This window comes from Ictidomys tridecemlineatus, chromosome 4, assembly GCF_052094955.1.
Source record: "Ictidomys tridecemlineatus isolate mIctTri1 chromosome 4, mIctTri1.hap1, whole genome shotgun sequence".
NCBI classification, from domain to species: Eukaryota; Metazoa; Chordata; class Mammalia; order Rodentia; family Sciuridae; genus Ictidomys; species Ictidomys tridecemlineatus.
The window spans coordinates 210,039,953-210,066,672 of NC_135480.1; the positions used below are offsets into that span (position 1 = coordinate 210,039,953).

A 26,720-nucleotide genomic window follows, 5' to 3' on the forward strand; every position below is an offset into this window, starting at 1 on the left:
CTCGCGCCCGCCGGACCTGCCACGCGCCGCCGCCGCCGCCGCCGCGCGCACCCCAGAGAGCGGAGCAGAGGGGCGGGGCACTGCCGGGACACACCCCCGACATAGCCGCCCGACCAATGGAAGAGCGCGCCCTGCGCCGGCTGGCGCGCGCCGACGCGCCGCGGCCAGTGGGAGAAGAGCGGGTGCGCCGGCGTGCTGGAAGCTGGGCGAGCGCGGGGCGAGCGCGGGGGAGGGGCGGGCCGGGGGCGGCGCCTGCGCGGCGGGCCGGCACGACGTCAGTTTCGCGGGAAGCTTTGTGCGCGCGGTGGTGGCGGGGGCCTGCCGGTGGGGCTGTGGCCCCGACTGTGGCACAGCTGCCTTCCGCTAGCTCGCGGTCCCCACAACCTGCTCCGGTCCTTCTCCAGGCCCCGCAGAACGGCCTGGATCATCTGCCTGCGCCGGGCCCGCCCACTCGAACTCGACTCGCCCGCCCGCCCGCCCGCCCGCCTGCAGGATTGCGGCGGAGCTCCCAGCACAGCTACGTTGGCATCCCAGGCTATACTTCCTCACATCGGGGCTGCGCCTCCAGAAACAGGATGACTTGGCGGGGCCAGACCTAGTGCGTCCTAGGTCTGTAAGGCCCGTTAGGTCCCCTGGAAAGGCTGACTGACACCTATTGGGGACACTGGAGGCAATGGTGATCTTACGTCTGGCCCATCTTATGTCTGTAGCCCCCGTAGCCTGACCCTTGGGAGCAAGGCCTTTTGCCTATGGATGGGCCCCACCCTGCTTCAAGATGACCCCAGGCACCTGAGGGTCAGCCTGTTTTTGGCAGGCCAGGTTCTGTTTGGGGGTTAATTATCAAGAGAATGTCTGCAAAGGGCTTTAGTGAGTGAAGCCAGAAGGCCTATCTGTGGACTCCTGAAACTTGCCAGTTCTCTTAAACACCTGGAGGACAGTAAGAGCTGGCAGAGAGGCATCTGGGATCAGGCTAGGCCTAGGGGCTTTACCAACCTCTCCGTTGGGAAGATGTAAACTTAAGAAAAAGAGCTTCCTAGGAAAAGGTTCGCTGTCCAAGGTGGGGCTCTGTGGGTGCTCCATGGGCAGTAGACGCACTTAGTGCAGGTTTCCCCCAGAAGTTGAGTTGAAACAGGGATTCAAATCCATATAGCTGAGAGGGGACAGCAGAAAACACTAGTTAGGGTGAGAACAGGAGGCGAGAAAGGGGGTACTATCAGTACGGTTTCTGTGTCAGGCTGTATAGGGGTCATCCTCAGGGGAGCTAAACCCCTATCCTGTTGCCCACAGGTTGTAGGCTTGGAAGATCACTGCATGGCTTGCAGCCATGAACACCTGCAGGTAGTAAAGATGACTTGTGCCATGCAGCTGACTTGGGGTGAGCTAGTTGTAATGAGTCCTGTGAGGGGCAAGTCATAGTGTTACCTCTGTCTTCTGTCAGCAACACTTAAAAAGGAAACACTCTTGGGCTGGGGAAGTAGCTCAGTTGGTAAAGTGCTTGCACAAGGCCCTGTGTTCAATCCCCAGCACCAGAGGGGGGGAAAAAGAAAGAAAGAAACACTTGCTGGGAGCAGTGAGGCAGAATGGCAACTGAGGCCAATCTGGGCAACTGAGACTCTCAAAATGAAAAGGGCTGGAGGTGTTGCTCAGAGGTAGATCACTTGCTTAGCATGCATAAGGCTTTGATTCAATCCTCAGCACCACGGACCACATGCACACAAAACCCTTGACCTCATGTTCACCCCCCCAGCCACTGCCATCCTTTCCAAGTTCTTGGGAGTTGTGTATGGTTGTCTTCCTGTCTAGAAAATCAGCAAACTTAGAATTTGGGAGACTGAAGCAGGAGGATCACAAGTTCAAGACTAAACTGGGTAACTTAGCAAGACCCTTTCTTTTTTTGGGGGAAGAGGGGTCCTAGGGATTGAACTCAGGGGCAGTCAACCACTGAGACACATCCCCAGCCTATTTTGTATTGTATTTAGAGACAGCGTCTCACTGAGTTGCCTAATGCTTTGCTTTTGCTGAGGCTGCCTCTGAACTCACTATTCTCCTGCCTTAGCCTCCCAAGCCAGTGGGATTACAGGCATGCCCAGCTAAAACCCTTTCTTTAAAAAGATTTAAAAAAAAAAAAAAAAAAAAACATGAAAACCAGGGGCTAGGGCTGTAGCTTAGTGGTGGAGTGCATGCCTAGCACTTGTGAGGCACTGGATTCAATTCTCAGCACCACAAAAAATAAATAAATAAACAAAATAAAGGTATTGTGTCCATCTACAACTAAAACTTAAAAAATAAAAAACCAGTGAACTAGGGGCTGGGGCTGGGGCTCAGCAGTAGCGCATTTGCCTGGCATGTGTGAGCACTGGGTTCGGTTCTCAGCATCACATATAAATAAATAAAATAAAGGTCTATCAGCAACTAAAAATTTAAAAAAAAAACAGTGGACAAGTTTTCTTTTCAGAGTGCTTACCTAGCATGTGTGAGGCACTGGGTTCAATCCTTTGCACTTCATAAAAGTAAAGGCATTTTGTCCTACAAAAGAATGCAAACATGTTATCATGTGGCTCTGGGTTAGAAGTACAGGTAAGTTCAGTGGCTTCTCTGATCTAGGTTTTAGTGCTGAAGTCAAGGCGTCAGGTGGCCTGAGCTCTTACCAGGGGCTGTGAGGGAGAGTCCTCCATAGGCTCATTTAAGTTGTTTTCAAAATTTAGTTCCACATGACTGTAAGGTGCTGACTGTCAGCCAGGGGTCCTCAGTTCCTGGAGGCTACCTGCATTATCCAGCTTGTAATCACTGTCAAAACCCAGCAAGTCCTCCTCACATTTTGAATCTCTCTAACCATCCTTTCTACCTCATTTCTCCCACTTTCAGCTGAAGAAAATTCTCTTTTTTAAAATATTTCTTTTAGTTGTAGATTGACACAATACCTGTATGTTGTTTATTTTTCTGTGGTGCTGAGGATCAAACTCAGTGCCTCAAATGTACTAGGCAAGTGTTCTACCACTGAGGCCCAACCCCAGCCCCAAAGTCTCTCCTCTTAAGAATTAGGGCTTACGGGGCTGGGGATGTGGCTCAAGTGGTGGTGCGCTTGCCTGGCATGCGTGCGGCCTGGGTTCGATCCTCAGCACCGCATACCAGCGGGAATGTTGTGTCCGCCAAGAACTAAAAAATAAATACTAAAAAAAAAAAAAAATTCTCTCTCTCTCTCTCTCTCTCTCTCTCTCTCTCTCTTACTCTCTCTTAAAAAAAAAAAAAAAAGAATTAGGGCTTAGGCTATAATCAGTGGCAATGATTAGGGTTGGGGCTGTAGCTCAATGGCAGAGCCCTTGCCTAGCATGTGTGAAGCACTGGATTTGATCCTCAGCACCACATAAAAATAAATAAAATAAAGGCATGCTGTCTGCCACAGTCTGGCTGGGCACAAATAACCGGCAGGTCACGAGCCACTTGTAGATTCAAACAGGAACTACTTTATTGCCAGAACTCAACGGGAACACGAGAACTCAAAAGTAGCGGGCACCTGAGGTAGCAGGAGCCTCCTTATTGCCAGACAGCAGAGGTTTATATTCACAATTGAATACACAGCTTGTTTCAATTTAGCATCATCCAGTTACAGCAATCAGTCATTACCTTAATAATTATACACAGCTTAACTTAATTATCATCATGTTAATGGCTCTCTGGCGTTACTTCTCAACCACTCTTTCTGGCAAAATGCCAGGCGCCATCTTGACTTGGTTGTGGCTCTCAACAGCTGTCCATACACAACTACAAATTTTTTTTTTTTAAAAAAAGAACTCGCAGGGCTGGCAATGTGGCTCAAGTGGTAGTGTGCTCGCCTGGCATGCACAGGGCGCTGGGTTCAATCCTCAGCACCACATAAAAATAAAAAATAAAGATGTTGTGTCCACCGAAAACTAAAAATAAATATTTAAAAAATTCTCTTTCTCTCTCTCTTTAAAAAAAAAAAAAATCTCATGATTAGATTGGGTCCACGCAAAGGATCCATGATAATTTCCTTATTTTAAGAACAGTAATTATGGGGCTGGGGTTGTGGCTCAGTGGTAGAGCACTTACGTAGCATGTGTGAGGCACTGAGTTCAATTCTCAGCATCACATATAAATAAATAAAAATAAAGATCCATTGACAACTGAAAAATATTTTTTTAAAAAAGAACACTAGGGCTGAGGATGTGGCTCAAGAGGTAGTGCGCTCGCCTGGCATGCGTGCGGCCTGGGTTCGATCCTCAGCACCACATACCAACAAAAGATGTTGTGTCCGCCGAGAACTAAAAAATAATAAATATTAAAAAATTCTCTCTCTCGGGCTGGGGATGTGGCTCAAGCAGTAGCGTGCTCGCCTAGCATGCGTGCGGCCCGGGTTCGATCCTCAGCACCACATACAAACGAAGATGTTGTGTCCGCCGAGAACTAAGAAAAAATAAATAAATATTAAAATTCTCTCTCTCTCTGTCCCCCTCTCTCTCACTCTCTCTTTAAAAAAAAAAAAAAAGGGGGGGCTGAAGATGTGGCTCAGCGGTAGCGCGCTCGCCAGGCATGCGTGCGGCCCGGGTTCCATCCTCAGCACCACATACCAAAAAAGATGTTGTGCCCGCCGATAACTAAAAAATAAATATTAAAATTCTCTCTCTCTCTCTCTCTCTCTCTCTCTCTCTCTCTCTCTCCCCCTCTCTCTTTAAAAAAAAAAAAAAGAACACTAATTACTAATCTAATTACACCTGCAAAATCCCTTTAGCCATGCTACATAACATGCTAGGGTGAAGGCAGGAGAACATGACATTTTCAAGACATCCTGCCTACCACTCAAGTCTTCTGGCAACCCACCCAGCTAGGCCTTCACCCCTACCACCCACTGAAACTGCTCTACAACATTGACCAAAACAAAACTTGCTTATCGAGGAAGCCAAAAAATACACACGATGGGTTGTCAGAATGGGATGACAAGCAGGCCAGCACTAGCAGCTGAGGATCTGATGAGGGAGCAGAGTCGTCCTCACTGAGAAACTGACATGAGCAGACAGTCCCAAAGGGAGTGAGCCATGCAGGCACGTAGGAAGAACGTGTGGCAGAGGGGACATCCTGAGCTGAGAGCATGTCTGGCATGTTTGAAAAGCAGGCTGGTGCTCCACAGCTGGAAACTCAAACTTGTAGGAGGCAAGAGTGGAAGCAGGAAGGTTCTTTTTTTTTTTTTTTTAAGAGAGAGAGAGAGAAGAGAGATACTTTTAATATTTATTTTTCAGTTTTTGGCGGACACAACATCGTTGTTTTGTATGTGGTGCTGAGGATCGAACCCAGGCCACATACGAGCGCACTACCGATTAAGCCACATCCCCAATCCCAACAGGAAGGTTCTCTAGGCAGTGATCAGAAGCACAGAGTGGGAGTGGGAGGTGATAGTGTTTGGACATGAGTGGTAGTAGTAGTCTGTATGTTAGGTAGTTCTGATTGTGCCGCATTAATAAGCAACCCTGAGTTCTCAGTGGCTTAGCAAAATAAAACTCTATTTGTCAGTTATAATATATGTTAAGTTTACAAAACAGTATGAATATAGACTAAATAAGAGAGATATCCATCTGGATATTTGTCATTCAAGCCAGGTGTCATGGCTCATGCCTGCAGTCCCAGCAGCTCAGGAGGCTGAGGCAAGAGGATCGTGAGTTCAAAGCCAACCTCAGCAACTTAGTGAGGTCCTAAGCAACTCAGTGAGACCCTGTCTCTAAATAAAATATCAAAAAGAGCTGGGGATGTGGCTTAGTGATTAAAAACCCCTGGATTTAATCCCATGTACCTAATGAAAAAATAAAAGCTAAATTTGGCATTCATTAGTATACTTATTGTATGTAAAGCTCTTAGTCCTTTTGGGCTGGTATAATAAAATACCCTAGACTTGGTAGTTTGTAAATAATAGAAATATATTTAGCAGGGGATATAATTTAGTGGTAGAGCATTTCCCTATCATATGGGAGACCCTGGGCTCCATTGTCCAACACTGCAAAAAACAAGTAAAAAAATAAAAATAAAGTCCAAGATCAATTTACTGCAGATTCAGTATCGGGTGAGGGTCTGCTTTCTCCAAAGATGGCACCTCTTGCTGCACGCTCACCTGGAAGAAAATAAAAAATTAACAAACATTTATGTATGATATGTCAAAATGCCTTCTGCTGTTATGTATAACTGATTAGAATAAAAAATACATATTAAAAAAGATAACAAACACTTTCAAGCCCTTTTACAGAGGTTTTTGATCCCACCCATGAAGGCAGAGCCCTTGTGGCCTCATCATCTCCTAAAAGCCTCACCTCTGAGTACTGATGCCCTGGGATTAAGTTGCACTATGGATTTTGGAAGGACACAGGCATTCAAACCATGGCAAAAGTCAGAAAGTTGGGGCTGGGGCTGGGGCTCAGCGGTAGCACGCTGCCTGGTATGTGTGAGGCACTGGGTTCAATTCTCAGTACCACATAAAAACAAAAATCTATCAACCAAGAAAAAAAATTTTTAAAAAATCAGAAAATTGGGTGACATCACTGTGGGACCAAGTAAGACAGAAAGTCTGATTCCTGGACCTATTGTACAAAAGTGGAAAGAGACTGGAAAGAAAAGGATCCAGAAAGGAGAACTAACATGTCAGATAGAAGGGACACCAAGAAGGGTGTGGCCTGCAAGCTGGGGAAGACAGGGTGTATGGTAGCAGGAAGGGTCCCCTGGGCCAGACTCTGCAGATAGGCCCTATTCGGTGGCACCTGGAAATAAATCAGTGATTTTAGCAATCTGACCATTGGTTGATTACCTTGATAAGTACAGTTTCAGTGGAAAAACAGATCTAGTTGGTTTAAAAAGAAATGGGAGGACAGGAATTGGAGACCATGAGAAAACTTCTATAGCATTTTGTCAAAGAGGGGAATAGAGAAGTGGGGCTGAAGTTGGAAAGAAAGAAAGTCAAGGAAGAATGTTAGTTGTTCAGGGTGGGTGGCCACGCCTGTAATCCCAGTAGCTCCTGAGCCTGAAGGAGAGGGATGGTGAGATCGCGAGTTCAAAGCCAGCCTCAGCAACTGATGGAGTCCTAAGCAATTTAGCAAGACTCTGTCTCAAAATAAAAAATAAAAAGGGCTGGGGATGTGGCTAAGTGGTTGAGCCTCTGGGCTCAATCCTTAGAGAGAGAGAGAGAGAGAGAGAGAGAGAGAGAGAGATGGGGAAATAATTAAAAGGAGAGATTTGTATAGTGGGAGTTAGCATGCATGTCTGTTTATTGGTGGGAACGAACAAGTGACTTGCTTTGCCAGTGGGGTGCTAGGAAAGCAAGTTCTCCTTAGAGAAGGAGAACAAGTTATAAAGGAAAGGATGGGAGATGGGCAGAGAAAGGGAGAGGATGGAGAGTTACTTCTACAGGAGTGCATGTCTGGGTTCCTATCAGTGAGGGGAATCTGATGGCCGGGCTCTGGAAAGGCAGTGTGTGGGAGGCTTGGGGGAGTTCTCTGATGAGAAGCTGCTGCTTTCTTAGTGCAGTAGAAATCACTGTGAGTGTGAAAGAAGGACTGGCCCTTCTAGCAGAGAGGGTCAGGAGTGGCACACCCACTTGTGGCAGGCGCCTGAGGGGCAGAAAGCACAGCACGGGGGTCAGCAGGAATGTGGGAATGGAAACCAGTCACCAGTCTAGTCTGTAGGCTGCCTCTGAGAAGGTAAGGAGAGGTTGGATTGGACAGGACTCTGCTCACTCTAGGTGAGCTCGGGAAGCAAGAGAGGAAGAGGCTGGAAGAGTAGGAGTGGCTGTAAGGCTTGTCCTTGGCACCAGAGCTAAAAGACACCAGAAGGGTGTCATCAGTGGTTCGGAGGCCACAATGGTGGTCCAAAAGATTGTTGGCACTGGAGGGAGGATTAGAAGGAGAGGAAGTGGGGGACTCAGACCCCAGGAGGACTGGACTTGAGATTGTGGAGAGACTGCTGCTGTTGCTGCTGACCACCACATGCTTCAGTTACCTACTGATGTGCAACAGACTCCCCCAGAATGTAACTGCCTAAGTAAACACAGATTTGTCATTTCTCACAGTTTTGTGAATGGACTGGAGATCTTCTGCCTCACATGGTGTCGGCTGGGCCCCTCAGTGGGTTGCATTGGCTGGGAATTCAACTGCAGCACCTCACTGTTTTTTTCATTCCCATGGGGTGGGGTGGGGTGGTGGTGGTGGTTCCCCTTGTGGTCTGGCCAGATTGCCAGGACTCCTGTGTGCGCAGGGGCTGCTGAGCCTGGGCAGAGTCCTGCTCTTCTAGCACCCCACTGGCAAAGCAAGTCATATGGGTGAGCCAGGCAGTGCAGGAAAGTTGACACAGGACTTGAGGACAGTGCTGTGGTATGGATGAGGGTCCTGGAGACTTGTGTGGAAGGCTTGGCTGCCAGGCTCTGGTTCCACTGGAGGTGTGTCACCTCTAAGAGGTGGGGCCTAGTGGGAGGTCTCCTGCTCCTAAGAAGGAATGCCCTAGCAGGGGATGTTGGGGCCTTGGCCCCTCTTCTTTTTTTTTCTTTGCTTCCTGGCCATAAGACCACCAGCTCCTTTTATCACATGCTGCCTTGATGTGCTGCCTCACCACAGACCAGAGATCTGGGCTGAAATCTCCCAAGCTGTGAGCCAGAATAAACCTTTCCTCTTTTCAGGTTACTCAGGTGTTTTCTTACCTAGTGGGCACTCATGCAGGGGCTGCCAGTGTAACTGCCTGCCACTACCAACCTCTGGCCCCACAATTCATGCCATTCTATATGACAGTGACACTTGAGTCCCTTCAAAATTGCCATCTCATCCAGGAGTTAGGCTAGAAGCCCAGAATCCTGTGGTCTGTAACAGGTCCAGGTGTGGAGAAGGCATGTTGGTTGTGGCTTCTTTTGCTCTATAGACCTGTAAAGTAACAGACCCGTTGTCTGCCCTCCACACCCAACATTCAGTGTTGAAACAGGAGCACTGCTGTGGACACCCCCATTCAAACAGGAGGTGAGTACCCAGAATCACTGGTACATAGCAGTGTTGAAACCCAGCTAGATACCACCAGCCCCTCAGCTCCAGGGCAGACATTGTTCCTGCAGGCTTGGCCTGCCCCTTGCAAGAATCCCCTGGTCTCCTGCTTCAGCAGTTTGTTTTGTTTCCAGTGCTGGGGATGGAGCCAGCGCCTTGTGCATGCTCCCACTGCCTCAGCAGCTCTTGCCCCACCCCCTCACTCCTGGCTCCACACTGAGTCACCTTTCCTTTTCTGTAGGAAATGGCTCCTGTTTGCAGCTAAGTTGCTTCCTCAAGCCTGCTTCTTGCTTATAGAAAGTTGGGGGCCCAACAGTTTCCTATATTTTGGACACTGCATCTTTTAGTTCAAACAGATACTATATTTTTAAAAAGTTTGTGTGCTGGCTATGGTGGCCTGCCCTGTGATCTCAGAGACTTGTGAGGCTGAGGCAGGAGGATCAAAAGTTTGAGGATAGCTTGTGTAACTTACCAAAACTGCCTCAAAACACAAAGGGCTGGGGTGTGCCAGTAGTAGAGTACTCCTGGGCTCAACCCTCAGGGCCACAAAATGAATAAATTTTAAAAAAATGTATGAATGTTCCACACATAAAATTGTAACTCACCTCACTAGACACAAGCTGTGCCACAAATTCTCTTACTGTGGGCTTCAAGTCAGATCTATTGGACAGTGCCCCTGCCTGAAACCTCTCAGAGACCTTAACTAGGGGTCTTATGAAGCATCTGGAATAGCTGGTGACCCTGAGGGTGTGTCTTGCAGGTAATATCTTTGAGTTTCATCTCCTTCCTAATGCCCTTTCTTTTGGGAAACTTGCTACCTGGAGAGGCTGAAAGTGAGAAAGCATTTTGTTTTCCAACTCAGCAAAACTTGTGTTGAGGGGCTGGGGATGTGGCTCAAGCGGTAGCGCGCTCGCCTAGCATGCGCGCGGCCCGGGTTCGATCCTCAGCAGCACCACATACCAACAAAGATGTTGTGTCCGCCGAGAACTAAGAAAAAATAAATAAATGTTAAAATTCTCTCTCTCTCTCTCTCTGTCCCCCCCCCCTCACTAAAAAAAAAAAAAAAAAAAAAAAAAAAAAAACTTGTGTTGAAATATATTCTCTAAATATTTCTGTTTGGCTTGAAAGCAGAGCAGTTCCTGCTTATAGTCCTTCTCTCTATTCTTATTTTCACTTTACCCTAAATAACTGAAGGAAGCTGACTGGCCCTTTCAACTTGCTGTCAGAAAAATTAGGTCCTCAGACCTGTGTTCTGTTCTGTACTGCCATAGGCAGTGGTCTCATGAAAACACACGGCTCCACTTTCTCCATCTCTGAGGCCTTCTCACGACCCTTCTGGCCTTCTCCTGCTACCTGGCTCCAACATCAGTGCCACATTTCAGCATTTTATTTTGGCAGTATTTCATTTCCAATTCAGTTATTTATTGCTGCATAGTAAGCCACCCCCAAACATAGTGACTTATAACTACTCATTTTCTCATTATTCTAAAATGGGTTGGGCTCAGCTGGTTGATTCTGCTGTTTCAAATTGTCACCATCAACTCCTTTCCTCCCTGTAAGTGTGTGCTGTACCCCACACTTATCTTATGATTGCTTTGATGAAATAAATATAGAAGAAATTTCAGGGACTCTGAGCCTAGCCTTAGGATTATCAGCTTCTATTTCTTTCTTCTGGGGACCAGCCACAAGATAGTCAGTCCCACTTTCTAGACACCATTGTGCTGTGTGGAATCCCAAGTAGCCATGAGGAAAGTGCATATGGAAGAGAGAGAGATCAGATCAGCCCCAGCCAACTGGCATGTGTGTACGTGTAATGGGCATCTTGAATACCCCATCCCCAGCAGATGCCATTTATTAAAAGAACTCCCAGCTGAGTCCAGCCCAGCTTTCAGGATGATTAATCGGGTGTTTCATCCTATAACTATAGATGGCTGAAACAACTGGGACCACTCATACAGCTGCAGTCATCTGGGGACACAACTGAGGCTAAAAATCCAAGATAGCTCCACTTACATGTCTGAGCTTTCTGTCTCTCATACTCTCTCTTCAGGGTAACCAAATATTTCCAAATGGCAGTTCAGGGTTCTTCAGAGCCAGTCCTGGAACCAGTGTGGCATAGCTCTTGTTTCTATCTTACCAGTAAAAGTAAGTCACCCAGGTTACCAGGTCAGCTCAGATTCAACAGCAGGAGATGGAGCCCACTTCTGATGGGAGGAGCAGCATGGATATAAAGGGATGAAAGGAGTTATTGGTGGACATCTTTGAAGACCAGCCACCAAGCTGTAGGAGGTTGCTGCTGAAGTCCAGTGGACATTCTTTTTTTTTTTTTTTAAGAGAGAGAGAAGAGAGAGAGAATTTTTTTTTATATTTATTTTTTTTTAGTTTTTGGCAGACACAACATCTTTCTTTGTATGTGGTGCTGAGGCCATACACATGCCAGGCGAGTGTGCTACCGCTTGAGCCACATCCCTAGCCCCATAGTGGACATTCTTGAGGAAAGGAATCATGAGATTCAGAGGTTATGTTAATTGTGTTTTTAATTTTCTGAGTTTTATGATGCTTTACATCCTGGAGCTATACTAGTTCTAGAAAGGCTGCCCCTTTCAGGGACAGCTGATTGCTGGAGATGGCTTGTCCAGGATCAAGTCTTTCCTACACAGACTAACCCACCCAGACCCCACAGCCCACCCACCTCCTTTATCTGACTTACACACCAAGCCTCCATTTCCCTGCCCTAAGCCATGCCAGAGCCAGGAACCAGATGACCAGAGACCATCAGGCCAGCGCCTGCTGAAACTGTTCAACTGTTCAGTCCTGAGCTCTCTCAAGCTGGCCTCTTACCTTGTCCATTCCTTCCTTCTTCTTTCTTCTTTCTTCTTCTTCTTCTTCTTCTTCTTCTTCTTTTTTGGTACTGGGGATTGAACTCGGGGGCATTCCACCATGAGCCACATCCCCAGTCCTATTTGTATTTTATTTAGAGACAGGATCTCACTGAGTTGCTTAGCGCTTCTCTGTTGCTGAGGCTGGCTTTGAACTTGCGATCCTCCTTCCTCAGCCTCCCAAGCTGCTGGGATTGCAGGCATGTGCCATTGTGCCTGGCTTGCCCATTCCTTCTTGTGGAAAACAAAATGAAGGTCCTGTGCCATGCTGTGACCCCACAGGGCCTGCTGTCTTTTCCTCCTGGGAACTGTGAGTACTGAACTCTGTCACCTCAATCATGTCATTGGCAAAGGGGACAATGTCAGGCAGCACCCAAATGTCAAACCAACAGAAGTCAAAAGGAATGTGATTCAGAAGGGAGAGGACAGTGTTGTATTGAATGTTGCTGGGTAGAACCATGTGGACAGGACCTTTGCTTGACTCAAGCAAATTCCAGGCAGAGGCCAGAAGGTTGGAAGGATCACCTAGTGTAGTTCCAAAGTCACTCAGAATGTCCACAGGAGTGGAATTGCAGAGAATGACAGTCAGGAGCTGAGATTACAATGAAATGAGGGGACAGAACAGTTTGTTTGTAGTGACTGAGAAGGTGGTAAGTCAAAATTCTGAAAATATGACACTTAAAGCCGGGAACTTTTAGGGTGAAGAATGGTCTAGAAGGGTCATAAGGAGCTGGAGGGCACCTCCCTGCCTCAAGTCCAGAAATATCTGAATTGTGTGAAAGAAACATCTACACTCGCCAGGCTCCCAGAGAAGTCAGATTCCTGTTAGTGCAATAAGCAGAGTGGATCATACAGAGACAAGACTGAGGACAGCATCTGTGCTGATGTGGATCCCAGGGGAGCAGGATCCCAGGGAGATGGGGTCAGGACAGAGGATATGCAGAGCCCTGTGGGAGCCCTGGGATAAAAAACTACCTAGGTCCTCCACATGATTCTACCCAACAACATTCAGCACAACTGTCCTCTCCCTCCTGAAACACATTCCTTTTGGCTTGTGTTGGTTTGGCATTTGGGTGCTGCCTGTCATCATCCCCCTTCCTATTGGCACCCTAGACTCCTTGTTCAGGAATTCCCCCATTTGCACCATCCTGGCAGGAAGATGTGGAGTGACCCATCCTCCTGGTACATGGGATACTAAGGAGTCTTGTGGGGAAATATCACCCAGGCCTAGGACTACCCCAGGGGTCCTGAGTCCCTCCTCCTTTTGCTGGATACAGCAAGACTAGCATCTGGGTTGTGTCCTGAACTCTTGACCCAAACACCTTAGACATCAATTGCCATCTGTACACCAGTTACCAAATATTTAGCCCTTTGACTCCCTAGACTTATGCCTGGAAGTTGGGTGCCCAGATCACCTGAGACTCAGAATGTCATGACTCCTGTTCCTAAGAGATGTACGGATCTTCTCCATTGGAAAAATGCCTCCTTTTTGCCAGCTGTCTGGCAACTGTGACTCCCCTCCTCTCCATGTTATATACTCCCTGGCTTCTCTGGGTTTTGTAGCCCTTTCCCCTAGACTGTGCATGTGAGTTTGATTTGCCCCTGGTACAGGTGCTCCTTCATTTATGACAGGGTAACTCCTGATAAAGCCATCATAAAACAAAAAGTGGAAATATCCTAAGTTGAGAAGGGCATTTAATACTCTTGAACTACTGACCATCACAGCTGACCTTGACAGTGCTGAGAACACTCACAAGCCTACAGGTGGGATAGTTGTGCAACATAACAATCTTTTGTAATAAAGTGTTGAATATCATGTAATTTATTCAGTATTGTTCTGAAAGTGAAGAGCAAGGGTTGCATAGGTTGGCTTTTGCATCATGGTAAAAGCAAACATTGGAATGTTGGGGATATATGCATTTGAATGTCTTCCCACCTACCAGTTCACTCTCTGCAAAGGGCCTTTTTTTTTTTTTTTTTTTGTACTGGGGATTGAACCCCAGGGCACTATACCACTGAGATACATCCCCAGTTCCCTCCCTCCCTTCCTCCCTCCCTCCCTCCCTCCCTCCCTCCCTTCCTCCCTTCCTTCCTTCCTTTACCGGGAATGAACTCAAGGGTACTCGACCACTGAGCCTTATCCCCAGCCCTATTTTGTATTTTATTTAGAGACAGGGTCTCATTGAGTTGCTTAGCGCCATGCTTTTGCTGGAGCTAGCTTTGAACTCCCTGCCTCAGCCTCCCCAACCACTGGGATCACAGGCGTGCGCCACCGCGCCCTGCCCCAGTCCTTTTTATTTTATTATTTTTTTTAAATTTGAGTTGGGGTCTCTCTAAATCTCTCTAAGTTGCTGATGCTGGATTCGGACTTGTCATTCTCCTGCCTCAGTCTCCTGACTTGCTGGGATTACAGGTGTGCGCTACCGAGATCTGCAAGGAGGGGGACCTTTTAAAAAAGATGAATCCTAATATATTCCTCCTGATTTTGCAGTCATCTGTATCTCTGCCGGGCGGCCCCAGCCTTGATTCTGGTCGCCTGGTCCCCTCTCCAGGGGCACTCGCTGCCCCTGGACCTCACCGCTTAGCATCTGCCTTCAGGACCTCCGCGCACTCGTGGCTTGCTCAGCACAAGCGTCCCCAGGAAGCTTAACGAGCTTACCTCTCGGCGCGGGGGACTGGCCCGCAGGTTAGGGGCGTGCGGTCTGTGGGCGGGTCGATAGGCGGTTCCTGGAGGCGTGGAGGGAACCGTACCTGCACTCTGCTGTGAGTCCTCGAGGGCAGATCCTAGAGGTGGTAGCGGGTCGGGGGCGGATCTTCCGGGTGGGCTTTTGGAGGATCCGTGGGCCTGGGGAGGATCGCTGGGCTCAGGGCGCGCCGAGAGCTGGTCCTCTTAGCTAATCGGGGCGGGTCCTCGGGCTCAGGGCTGGTCTTGGGGCGGGCTGGGGGCGGTCCTCGGACTCGAGGCGGGTCCTCAGGGCGGATCTCGGAGCTGCGGCCCCGGCGGGCGTCAGTGCGCGGCGCAGGAGGCCGCGGCATGGGGCGGGTGCAGCTCTTCGAGATCCGACTGAGCCACGGCCGCGTAGTCTACAGCCCAGGGGAGCCTCTGACCGGGACCGTGCGCGTGCGTCTGGGGGCGCAGCTACCCTTCCGAGGTGGGCGCGGGGTGCCTCGGGGGAGGGCGGTGGCCGCGCCCGCACCTGCCGCGGCCCGAGCTCCCGGAAGCGGGTGGTTCACGCTTTTGGGGGCCTGGGTCTGCAGTCCTCTGCGGACCCGGCGGGCTGCGGGAGGGCTGGGTCGCGGTTGCGGGTGCCGCAGGCCCGTTGTTGTTGGTGGGTGGCCGGCATCGGCTGGGGTGGAGCAGGCAGGCAGGCCCGTTGGCCCAGTCCTTCCGCATCTGCCCCTTCCTGTCCTCTCCGCTTAGGGGCAACCAGAGTCCGGGTGAGGGCCTAGCACCTGTCCACCTTGCCAAGGCTACCGCGACCGTGGACATACCCATGACTCCGACCTTCCTCATCTAGTTGCGCTCCGCACCTGCTGGGCTCTCATCTGAAACCTAGCCTTCTGGGTCCCCTCTCTTAGGCCACCAGGCATAGTGGGCAGGCTCTTCCTCTTAAGAGCTGCGGCCCCGCGGGCGTCAGTACGCGGCTCAAGTGCGGATCCCCAGCAGAGTCCACTGGGCACCTTCTTACAGTCTGCCCAAGGTTTGTCCTTAGGGGCAGTATGTATTGGCTCATCCTGGTATCCCTTCACCCTAGCCCAGCCAGCTTCTTGGAGCTGAGCCCGAGCCTCTGCTGATGCAGGCATCTGGGACTTTGGGGCCTGGGATCGGGTTCCACGGTGGCATTGATAGGACACTCTGCAGGTATGGGGCTCCTGTGCTCAGTAGTAGTCATATTGCTGCTTTCTGAGGACAGGGCTCTGAGAGGGACTTGATGGCTGAGCCCTCAGGGTGTGCTGGGCAGCATGGTGGCCATTGCCTGACCCTCAGCTCTGAGTAGAGGTTGGTGTGGGTGTCCCTGTGGGATGTTTCTCTAAGTTGGCCTCCTGTGAGAGCCACCCAGCTGCTTCGTCAAAACCACGGCTGCCACTTCCCTCTGCACCTGACCTCCCTGGCTTCTGCACTGCTGGCAGCTTGCACTTCTGGTGAGGACAGAGAGCTGTCATCCTACCCTCAGTGGTCTTGGGCTGGGTGATGGCTTTCTGATACTTGACCTTCTGAGTTGCCAGGTCTAAGAGGAAGCTGAGTTGTAGGTGCTTCCCTCGGGCTCTGGGCTTATTGGGTTTCCTGGTGATGACTTTGTTGCCTCCTCTCCTGTGTCCCCACTTGGAGTTTGTGATTTGGGTGGGGGCAGGTGTGACCATCAGAGGGGATAGAGCAGCTACAGGGCAGTTCTCCTTGGGCACAAAAGACAGGTGAGACTCAAGGCTATGTGCTCCTGGGCTAGGAGGAACCCACAGTCAGGAGAGAGTCTTGTGTAGAGCTCACCACCTGGATTGTCCATCTTCATTCCCTCCCTGGATGGGCTTAGGTTGAGCAGGTCATTGTTCACCACAGTGACAGAATGGGCCAAGCCCCTGGCTTCCTAAGTCCCTGGCCTCCTTGTGGTAGGTAGAGGGTGGATAAATGGAGAGCTGACGCGATAGAGGCCAAAGGAGCCCCAGCACTTGGTCCTGACTATAAAATGTGCCCAAAAGTGGAGATATGAGCTGGGGCAAGAGGTTGGATTATTCATATTGATGGGGGTGAATATGCCAGGGTGCCACTAGGTTTTCCTTGATCCCTGCCTGGAATGGAACAGGAAGGACCATCGTTCTTTAAAGTTTTTGCTAGGTCCAGTAGGTGCTACAGGGAGACCCTTCACTCCCCATGTGGGTGGCAGACCTGCCCCAAGGTTCCCGGATGTGCTCATTGAACACTTGTCCGATGAGTAGCAGTAACGGTCAGCACCCAGCCATGAGGACACAACTGCCTAAAAGCTGATGGGGAAGGGAATCCAGGAAGGAGCAATTTTCTGAAGCCTGAGGTGGGGCCAAGTAGGGTGGCCTTGTACTCTCTTTCCTCTCCTTGACCTCTCATTGTGGGTCAGAGGCATGTCTCCCCATTCTCCATTTGTCAGCTTCATGCACTCTGGAGGAGGCCATTCTGGTTATTATCATGATACAGTTAGGAAGCAGGACAGGTAAGACTTAGTGAGAGAGTGTGACAGAGGCTGGGCTGCCTCCATTTTGGGGAGCCATTGGGGTTGGGACAGGTTTTGAGAACTTTGGGACCACGACAGCAGTGAGTGGAGGTCTTCAAGGTCAGAGGGCTGGATGCAAGGGAGGGGGATGTTAGGCAGGTGGACACACTGGTGTGAGGAGAAAGGTCCTGAAGTTCCTGTGAGCAACCAGTTCCAACCAAGACTGACTCTCGTGCAACAGTTTGGAAGCATTTACACCTGAGTGCTTGGCTCGCAGGCCTCACTTTGGGGTGGATGCCTTGCAAGTACACCCCTGCCCCCATCCCATGACCTTATGATAGGCACTTGCTGGTGTGAGCACCTCACTTACTGCCAGGAGCAGGTAGCCCCACATCGAGGAGGAGGAATGGGGCTTCAGAGTCACCACCAAAAAGCAGTTCCAACATTAAAGTTTGAAAGTGGAGGAAACAGGGTGACTAAGTGACTGCCCCTGTACTGCCATCATGAGAGTCTGCACTCAAAAAGAAGTGTGTGCTGTGTCCAGTGCCTCTCTAGCAGCAAGGAGACCCTTTCCAATGTGCCCTGTGGTCTCCCCTCACTTCTCTTTGGGCAGAACTGCAACTGAGGGGCTGGGGATATAGCTCAGTTGGTAGAGTGCTTGCTTCTCATGCACAAGACCCTGAGTTCAATTCCCAGCACCACCAAAAAAAAAAAAAAAAAAAGAATTGCATCCTGAGATCCTGCCTGATCCAGAAATTTGAGAAGGCAAAAACCCAACCTCTCTCTGCCTCTGGTCTTGACCAGTGAAATCTGGCTCTCTGGGGAACTCCCAGCCTGACCTGAAACTCTGCTGACCAGCAGAGGAACAGCTCCAGGCTTTTGGTGAGGAAGTAGAAGTACTGTGTGCCAGCTGTGTCCCACCATCCTGCTGAGAGAGTGGGCAGGCCGGGTCCTCCACAGAACCTTTAACGTGTTGGGAAGATCACAGAGCCCGGGTTCCCTGGGTTGGATGCTGTTTGTTTTTCTGGGCTCATGTGGCTCCATGTCCCACACTCCAAGGGGGTTTAGGCTGGGTCCTTGATGTTTCATTGAGGCCTGGATTGCTGCCTCCAGTAGTGTGTGTTCAGCCTGCATGTGATCATGTTTTCCACCTCCTACCTAACACATGTCAAAGTGCTTAAAATTTGCCAATTTGACAGGTTAAAATTGAAAGTAATCACACTTTCCCTGATTTGTAGTGGGGAGGGGGCATCTGCTATGTAAAAGTCACGCCAAATGGCTGGGGTTGTAGCTTAGTGGTAGAGCACTTGGCTAGCAGGCACAAGACCTGAGTTCCCTCCCTAGCAGTGAAAAAAATAATAAATCACCCTAAGCTAAATAGCTCAAACAATCATTTTGATGTTTGAGTTGAGGGTTAGGAATTTGGGCAGTGGTGGGCAGTGCATGTCTTCGGTTCTGTCTTCAATTCTGTTGCCAACTGGAAGAACTGGAAGCACCTCCTTCCCCTTCTAGCATTCTTGGTTGGTTCGGGCATCTGCAGGATTCACCTGCAGGAACCAGGAGGAACATGCTCTGTTCAAGAGGGTGTGTCCAAGCACACAGCATCTCTAAACCCCCTGGATAACTTTTCTAGGCCTGCTTTCACCCTGGTGTTTCTCAGGTTGGCATAGATTCCAAATCAGGGCTGAGATTAGTGTGATAGGCTAGCCTGGCATGGAAGCTGAGGAGAAAAGGGTGGTACAGGGGTCAGGGACAGAGGCCTGGCATCAGTCAAAGGGAAGAGGGGTATATATGTGGAGAGCCACTTGGGGCTAAGGATGAGCCAGGGTTTGCAGGAGGGGTTCTGAGGGTGATCAACAGGAGGCCTGGGCCACAGGGTGTGGCTTGCCTAGGCAGACCCCAGGTGAGGCAGGTGTGGCTAACTCTGGCACTTAGACACTAAGTGTTCCTCCTACCTGGTGGTTTCATTAGAAAGGCATCAGGGTCTGAGCAATCTTCCCCTCACATGGCCCCATCAAGTCTGGGAGAAGCACAAGGAAAGGAGCAGAAACCTTGATCTGACCCTGAAGGGAGAAGGGTGGGGTAGAACTGCAGGGTGCTTGTCACTGACTCCTTGCCTGGGCCTCTGTTGTGCTGTGGTTCTGTTGGGTTGATTCTCCCTGTGCCCAGCCTTGGTTGGTCTGATTTTCCAGCCATGGCTGCCTATCCACAGGCTCTGGACATGTTGGATTGAGGAATCGGAGTTTGGCCTTCAGTGGGTCCTGATGGATGGGGCACTCCCGCTAAAGCCTCCTGGGCAGTGCTGCCCAGGAAGTCAGGGGCCCCACCCTTTGAGGTGGCAGACTGTGGACCTGCTCAGGCAGGTCTGACCACATTCCTGCAGCAGGAGGGTTGGCAGTTAGCTTCCTGGAGCATGAAGGGGTGCCTTCCTGCCTAACTGACTTGCAGCAGTGGGGTGTCCCAAGAATCCCTTATAGGGGCTGTTTTCACAGGTCTGGTGGGGGGCCAAGGTTACCATTTTGGGGGTTACTACAGGAATTAGGATGAGCCATCCCCTGAATGCCAGGACAGATGAAACTCAGTTCCTTTGCCAGCCTGGCTTCCTGGAAAGCACTCTAAGATCAGGGATGGCTAGGGTGTTCTTGGAAAGGCAGGGGCTTCCTGTCTGGCTAGGGTGCTGCCAGGCTGGCTGGGACTCATGCTTTCCTCCCCTTGCAGCAATCCGTGTGACCTGCCTGGGTTCCTGTGGGGTCTCCAGCAAGGCTAATGATGCAGGATGGGTGGTGGAAGAAAGCTACTTCAACAGCTCCCTGTCATTGGCTGACAAGGGTGAGTCTGTGAGCCAGTCCCTTATAGCATCCAAGTTGTGACCCCGAGGGCAGCCCTTGTCTGGAGTTGGCCTGTCTGGCCTCTCCACATCTGTCTCTTGGAACCCTGTGCTACTTCCCTATGGCTGTGTGTCCTGGTGGGCTTCTTTCCCCTGCAGGCACTGTGGCATTGCTTCAGAGTGTCTGGGTGGCTGAAGGGGGCACCCTTCTTTGGTGCTGGATCTGGGTGGGCTCTGACCTTCTTGTAGCCATTTTATTCCCCTGTGTGCCCCGCCTCCCCATTCAAGCCAAGTTCTCACCTGCAGCCTTTTGCTCAGGCCAGGGCTATGCTGCTGTGCTGAGATGGATGGGGAGACCAGTGTGGGCTGGGCAGCTGCAGGGCCACTGCTGTCCTGGCACTGTGGCTGCCCCATGGGCCTCCCGAGGCTGGCCCCCACCTCCCTCCTGTCTCTGCAGGGAGCCTGCCCGCTGGAGAGCACAGCTTCCCCTTCCAGTTCCTGCTTCCTGGTGAGAGCCCAGCTTGAATGGCTGCTAGGGACAATGGCCTGGGAGGGTAGGCCCCATAGGTGGAGTTGCCAGACGCCAGTTCCTCCTCTCTCCCTAGCCACAGCACCCACGTCCTTTGAGGGTCCTTTTGGCAGGATTGTGCACCAGGTGAGGGCTACCATCGACACTGCACGTTTCTCCAAGGATCACAAGTGCAGCCTTGTATTCTATATCTTGAGCCCTCTGAACCTGAACAGCATCCCAGACATTGAGGTGAGGATGGAACAGTGACCTCCTTGGCGGTCCCCATCTGTCCATGGTGCGGGGCAGAACTGAGGGTTTGGGTGTAGCAGCCTTTGTATTGAGCTGATCACTGGTACCTGGGGCAGGATTGAGAGGGCTTGTCCCAGTGCTGCAGGAATTCTGTTCACATTCACCTGCGCCCCACTTCCCTTTCTGTCTAGCAACCTAACGTGGCCTCTGCCACCAAGAAGTTCTCCTACAAGTTGGTGAAGACAGGCAGTGTGGTCCTCACGGCCAGCACTGATCTCCGAGGCTATGTGGTGGGGCAGGTGCTACGGCTGCAGGCTGAGATAGAGAACCAGTCGGGCAAGGACACCAGCCCTGTGGTGGCCAGTCTGCTGCAGGTCAGTGAGCTGTGGCTACTCAGGCCTATCCCCATGGTACAGGTGGAGGGACGGGTTGGTTGCCAGCCTTCCCAGGCTCATAAGCTGTTTTTTTCCCCAGAAAGTGTCTTATAAGGCCAAGCGCTGGATCTACGACGTGCGGACCATTGCGGAGGTGGAGGGTGCTGGTGTCAAGGCCTGGAGGCGTGCGCAGTGGCAAGAGCAGATCTTGGTGCCTGCCCTGCCACAGTCGGCCTTGCCGGGCTGCAGCCTTATCCACATTGACTATTACCTGCAGGTTTGGTGCTGCTGAGGGTGGGGTGGCCTGAGGCTGGGTGGCCTTGACCCTGGCCCCTCACCACCCCCATCCTCCCCAGGTCTCCATGAAGGTGCCTGAAGCCACCGTGACCCTCCCCATCTTTGTTGGCAATATTGCTGTGAACCATGCTCCCCTGAGCCCTGGGCCAGGCTTGGAGCCACCTGCTGGACCCTCACCCCCAGTGGTGCCTTCCGCACCACCCCAGGAGGAAGCTGAGGTTGTGGCTGGTGGCCCCCACTTCTCGGACCTGGTCTCCCTCTCCACCAAGAGCCACTCACAGCAGCAGCCACCACCTGCTGTCTTGTGTTCTGTGCCTGTCGCCCCTGAGCCCTGTGCTCATGATGGCAGTCCTGCTCCCCACTCTCTGCACCCTCCCTTGTGCATCTCTACAGGTGCCACTGTCCCCTACTTTGCGGAGGGCTTTGGGGGCCCAGTGCCCACCACCAGCGCCTTGATCCTTCCCCCGGAGTACAGTTCTTGGGGCTACCCCTATGGTGAGTGGGAAGGCCAGGCATGGAGGTTGGGGAGGAGATGCCACAGCCCCTTGCAGACACAACTCTCTCCCCACAGAGGCCCCACCTTCTTATGAGCAGAGCTGCAGTGGTGCAGACCTTGGCCTGACTCCCAGGAGCTGACCCTTGAGAGCTGACCTCATGCTGCCTTTCCTGGTGGGCCTGGCCTCTGCCCTGGGATGGGATGCCCAGGGCCTCGTGCCTTAGCTCTCTGCCTGGCCTGGCCGCTCAGGACTCATGCCTGTCCAGGCCACCTCTTGGCTGGAACAACCTCTCTCGGCTTCCCTATTGTCAGCCCTCTTCTCCCTGAGGTCGAGATGGGGGAGACAGGGACCAGAGACTGGAGAAACTCTGTAAATAAAGTGTTATATTTGTAGAGCCTGCCTCTACAGGACAGAGGCTGGCCTGCCTCCAGCCACGGATGCCCTGCAGTCTCCGGCCTGTGTTGGTTGGACCTGGTGCTCCCACCTTTTCTTTGGTTCTGCCCCATCTTTGCCCCCTCCCAGGTGCATCCTTCCCCTGCGAGGCCCCTGCCCACAGTGGAACCCCCTCCCTTGGGCCTTTGGAGGCTATTAACACCAATGCTCAGCTGGCTCTGCAGGTCATGCCTGTCTGCTCTCACCCAGGACCATGTTTTAAAGGCTATGTTCTAGGCTTCCAGAGCTAGATAGGTGGGGTACTGTGGGCAGTGTTTCCCAGAGAGGCACCCTGCTGCTGTAGTCCCAAGGGAGGGCCTGGAGGTACTGCCTTTGTTGCTCCATGGGAATGACTCAATGGGGGTAGTCAGGGTAGATTTGGGCCGCATGACTTCTCTGATAGAGTGGAGAGATACTAGGTGTGTCAGCCACCTTGGCTGAGTAACAAGTTCGTGACTCTTAGGGAACAGGTCACATACTCACTAACCTGATTGCACCAGAGGACAGGCCTGGTAAGTGGCTGTCATCCCTAGGCTGAAGCTTCAGATGGACAGATGGACTATGGGCTGTCACTTGCACACGCTGTAGGTCAGCCCTTGCAGTTGGCAGTGTGGGCTCTGGCCAAGTAGCCTTGTATTCAGCTAACACTAACTCCCTGGGACAAGGGGAAGGATGACAACTGGAAGAAGGCGGACAGGAGGCTACAGGTGGGTTAGTCTGTAAGCACATGCTAGAAGTAGTGCATCTACTTCCAACCCAGAAGAGATGCCTGGGTTGGAGTCCCATCTTGGCCTCTAGCCAGTGCCACCCCGCAGGTGCTTGGCTTCCTGGCTTCCATCACTTGTGAGGGTGCCAACAGTGCCTGCCTCTCAAGTCTGTCTAGGCTTGATAAGCACACATCACCTGATGAGAACTGCAGATATGTGGTCAGTGGCCATCAAAGGAAGGCAGGTCTACAAAATTGGAGTGGGAAGCCTGCCTATAGCCTACTTGTCACATGCATTTGTGGTTACATTTGCATGGTAAGGGGTTTCCCCCACATTTTAACTGCATATGTTCATCTAACAACTATTTGTCTCTTGTATTATTCTGAGCACACAAAACAGTGCTATCCTAGGATAAGACAGATAACATGCCCAGTAAGAGTACAGGGTTGTCATGTGACATGCAGGATACAGAGCCAGATAAAGCAAAGGGCTGGTTGATCTCATTGTTAACTAGAGGTACACAGCAAAGTGAACCCTGCGTATACTAGAGATAAAAGTTCCCTGGAGGGGTCAGAGGAGGTCCTAAGGCAGGAGTGGAGATGGAGTGGGATACAGGGAGGGTGGGTTGGGGGCTCAGGGGCTTTGACAGAAAGGTTGAATCGCCCTAAAGAAAACTGGAATGGCACTTAGGGCTGTCCATTTCTCTTTATCTGTGTACACTGACAATGCAGATGTAGCAGAGTCATTTTTCTATTTTTTCCTCATGAGACTGAGTCTATGACTGTCAAGACTCAGAGTGTCCTTATTTCTTGGCAGTGAGAACATCAGTTTTGCTGTATGCTTTTCTCAAGTCTCAGGGACAGAAGAGACAGATTTGGCCACAGGAAGCAGGTAGCCTAAAAGGCTTTATGAGGCTCTAAGTACATTGTCCAGTGAAGGGTGCTTGGTGTGCAAGAAAGTATGTGCCTGGGGATAGCCAGGGGCAGCATCTCATCTGAGAAACCCCAGTCCATCAACCCTTCCAGTGTGACATCACTCCAGAGCACCCATTCTTAACCAGAGCTACCCCCTAACTGGGATACCTCCCAACCAGGGCACTCCTCCATATTGGAATACCCCCTTCCCATTCAGGACACCTCTGCCAGCTGGATCATTTCCCTAGAGGAGAAATCCCCTCTGTGCAGTTTCTCAATCCTTAGGACATCCTCCCAATCAGAATACATGTGGAGTTGGGACATTCCCCTAGCTGGAATCCCTCCTAGCAGCTGGGGCATTCCTCCCTACCAGGAACCTGGGACCTTGCCTAAGTAGGGTCCCTCCTCTAACCAGAGCACCTTCCTCCATGCCAGGCACACCCCATAAGCATATCACCCCTCTGCTGCAGACCTCCAATTGGGGCACCCCCCTACAAAGCAACTCAGGATGACTGCCTTTGTGAAAGCTCAGGAAATCAAAATGTATCTGGGTTTAGAGGTTAAGAGTTGAGCCTTGAGTTCTTCACCCTAGGCCTGCCCACCAGAACACCAATTTACAGTCCTTCTCATCTGCAGGGGTGTGTTCTACAACACTCTGTGGATGACTGAAATCACATGTGGTACTGAAACCTGTACATAAAATGATTTTCCTTACACATACAATAAAATTTAACCAATGAATTCGGTATGGGAAGAGACTGACATTAGTAACAAAATAATTAGTTGGGTGTAGTGGCCCATGCCTGTAATCTCAGTAGCTTGGGAGGCTGAGGCAGGAGGATCATGAGTTTAAAGCCAGCCTCAGCAATTGAGTGAGGCCTTAAGCAACTCAGCAAGACCCTCTTAAAAAAAAAAAAATATATATATATACACACATGGCTGGGGATGTGGCTCAGTGGTTAAGCGCCCTGGATTCAATTCCTGGTACACCCCCCACCCCGCAAAATAGAAGAATTATATAATGTACTGTAATAAAAATTGCATGACTGTGATCTCTCAGCCATCTTATTGTTCTGTATTCACCCTTCTGTAAGTGCCTATGTGATGGGAGGAAGTAAGGTGAATGGTGTAGGTGATGTAGCACTAGGCTACTACTGACCTGATCATGCTCTAGGAGAGATCACCTGCTTTAGGTGATCCTAGACCTTTGAGCCATCATGGTATGGGTGGTTGGATGTCGCAGATAATGGTTTTCTTTTTGTGATGTTGGGGTGGTGGAAATGGAGCCCAGGGCCTCATGCAGGTAGGCAAGTGCTCTACCTCTGAGCTCCAGCTCTAGCTCTTATTTTGTTTGAGGTAGGGTCTGGCTAAGTTGCCCATTCTGTCCTTGAACTTGTGATCCTCCTGCTTCAGCCTCCCAAATTGGTGAGATGACAAGCCTGCATCATTTGTCTGGTGTAGTTCTCCCCCTGCTCCCCAACTTTTTGTAATAACATAGAAATTGGAAGTTATTTTGTCTTTTCAACAACAACAAAAATTTGCTGTAGAGACTAGTCATTTGGTGATCATATAGGTGAATTTATTACTGAGTTCCATCCAAGGACTGTATTCCGAAGGCTGAAGCAGGAGGATCCAAATTTAAGGCCAGTTGTGGCAATCAGTGAGAACCTCTCTCAAAAAAGGGCTGGGGATGTAGCTCAATGGTTGAACACTTATCTAGCATTTGGGGCCCTGGGCTCAAACCCCAGTTTAAAAAAAATATTTCTGGGGCTGGAGTTGTAGCTCAGGGGTAGAGTGCTTGCCTGGTACATGTGGGGCACTGAGTTCAATTCCCAGCACCACATCTAAATAATCAAATAAAATGAAGGTCCATCAACAACTAAAACAAACAAACAAACAAATAAATAAATACAATAGTCCTTCGATGTCTGTTCAATTTGAAACACTTCAGCAAATTTTGGCATTGTCCCCACTTCTCTTTCAGTGTCTTCTGCTGATGACTCAAGTTCTTCCTTAAGAACTTTTTCCTTAGTCAATGCCTTCAATTCTACTGGAAACAGGGCAGCAGCTTCTTCATTGCTAGAAGTTTTTGTTTTGCAATCCAAACCTATTCTTTAGTCTTTGTAATCATCCCTTGAAGTAAATGGCTTGGTGCCCTCTATTTCAAGGGCTCCCTTGGGGAAGTCTTGTTTTAGGCTCAATGCCTTCTGGACGCTGCCACTAATTGCAACACGTTTCTGTTCATTGTCTACCCACAAATTTAATACCTTGTGCACCTCAAAGTAGCGCTCACAGACACTGTAATCCTACTGCTCCAGTGCGAGGTGCGACAGGGAAGCTAGCAGATTTTTTTTTCTTTCATAATTGCACGGATGGGAGATCTTCCTTTCCTAGGAGGATCTTATCAACCTCAGCATCCGGTTTCTTTTATGAAGTCGAGAACTTTCTTTCTTTTTCACTTAAAGGAAGCATTGTGCAGCCTCTCTTTGGCATATCCGAATCGTGGCATCCCCTCTCCGGCGCTCAGGGGCCATTACCAAGAAAATTAAAGGTGCTGGGCCGCGCGCAAGCTCTCGATGCCCACAGCTGGCGGCCGCCTGAGCGCCCACGGGGGCACAGCGGGCAGCGACTGCAGCGTGGATGTGCTGCGCAAAGGGGAGACAGCTATCCAAACACAGCGCGATTGCAAAACTAGGGACCAGCCAGCCCGGTGGCCACGCCTGTCATCCCAGCGACCGGGAGGCTGAGGCAGGAGGATCTCAAGTTCAAAGCCAGCCTCAGCAAATTAGGGAGACCTTTTTATTTTGACTTTCTTTTTAACAACAAAAAGTTGCGG

At 50.5% G+C, this 26,720-nt stretch overlaps 1 protein-coding gene and 1 long non-coding RNA gene across 5 annotated transcripts; one reads left to right on the plus strand and one right to left on the minus strand.

Annotated features, from left to right (window-relative positions):
• Positions 1–493: 493 nt before the first annotated feature.
• On the minus strand, positions 494–14,904 carry LOC110599277 (uncharacterized). 2 transcript variants are annotated; one of them, XR_013438448.1, is made up of 4 exons: positions 14,556–14,904; positions 2,649–6,118; positions 2,465–2,526; positions 494–1,150 (listed from the first exon to the last, which is right to left on the minus strand). It is a non-coding gene; the product is annotated as an uncharacterized LOC110599277 (long non-coding RNA). The 2 variants fall into 2 exon arrangements; XR_005734229.2 differs by having other exon boundaries at positions 2,465–6,118.
• Arrdc1 (arrestin domain containing 1) lies at positions 14,853–22,223 on the plus strand. Of its 3 annotated transcripts, XM_005336860.5 has the most exons (8): positions 14,856–15,048; positions 19,795–19,905; positions 20,361–20,411; positions 20,509–20,663; positions 20,855–21,037; positions 21,138–21,314; positions 21,394–21,829; positions 21,906–22,223. In XM_005336860.5, exons 1-8 carry the CDS (start codon positions 14,931–14,933, stop codon positions 21,968–21,970), a joined length of 1,296 nt encoding a protein of 431 aa, XP_005336917.1. In that variant the 5' UTR covers positions 14,856–14,930; the 3' UTR covers positions 21,971–22,223. The 3 variants fall into 3 exon arrangements, with proteins under 3 accessions (XP_021589974.1, XP_021589975.1, XP_005336917.1); XM_021734299.3 differs by having other exon boundaries at positions 14,853–15,048; positions 21,394–22,223; XM_021734300.3 differs by lacking the exon at positions 20,361–20,411 and having other exon boundaries at positions 14,855–15,048.
• Positions 22,224–26,720: the final 4,497 nt, after the last annotated feature.

What these genes read in the sequence shown, in the direction of transcription:
- Arrdc1 (XM_021734299.3), top strand. Translation starts at nt 14,931, where the DNA reads ATGGGGCGGGTGCAGCTCTTCGAGATCCGACTGAGCCACGGCCGCGTA. An exon ending in ACAGCATCCCAGACATTGAG is followed by an intron (nt 20,664 to 20,854) that starts GTGAGGATGGAA and finishes CTTTCTGTCTAG; the next exon opens with CAACCTAACGTGGCCTCTGC. An exon ending in TGGTGGCCAGTCTGCTGCAG is followed by an intron (nt 21,038 to 21,137) that starts GTCAGTGAGCTG and finishes TTTTTTCCCCAG; the next exon opens with AAAGTGTCTTATAAGGCCAA.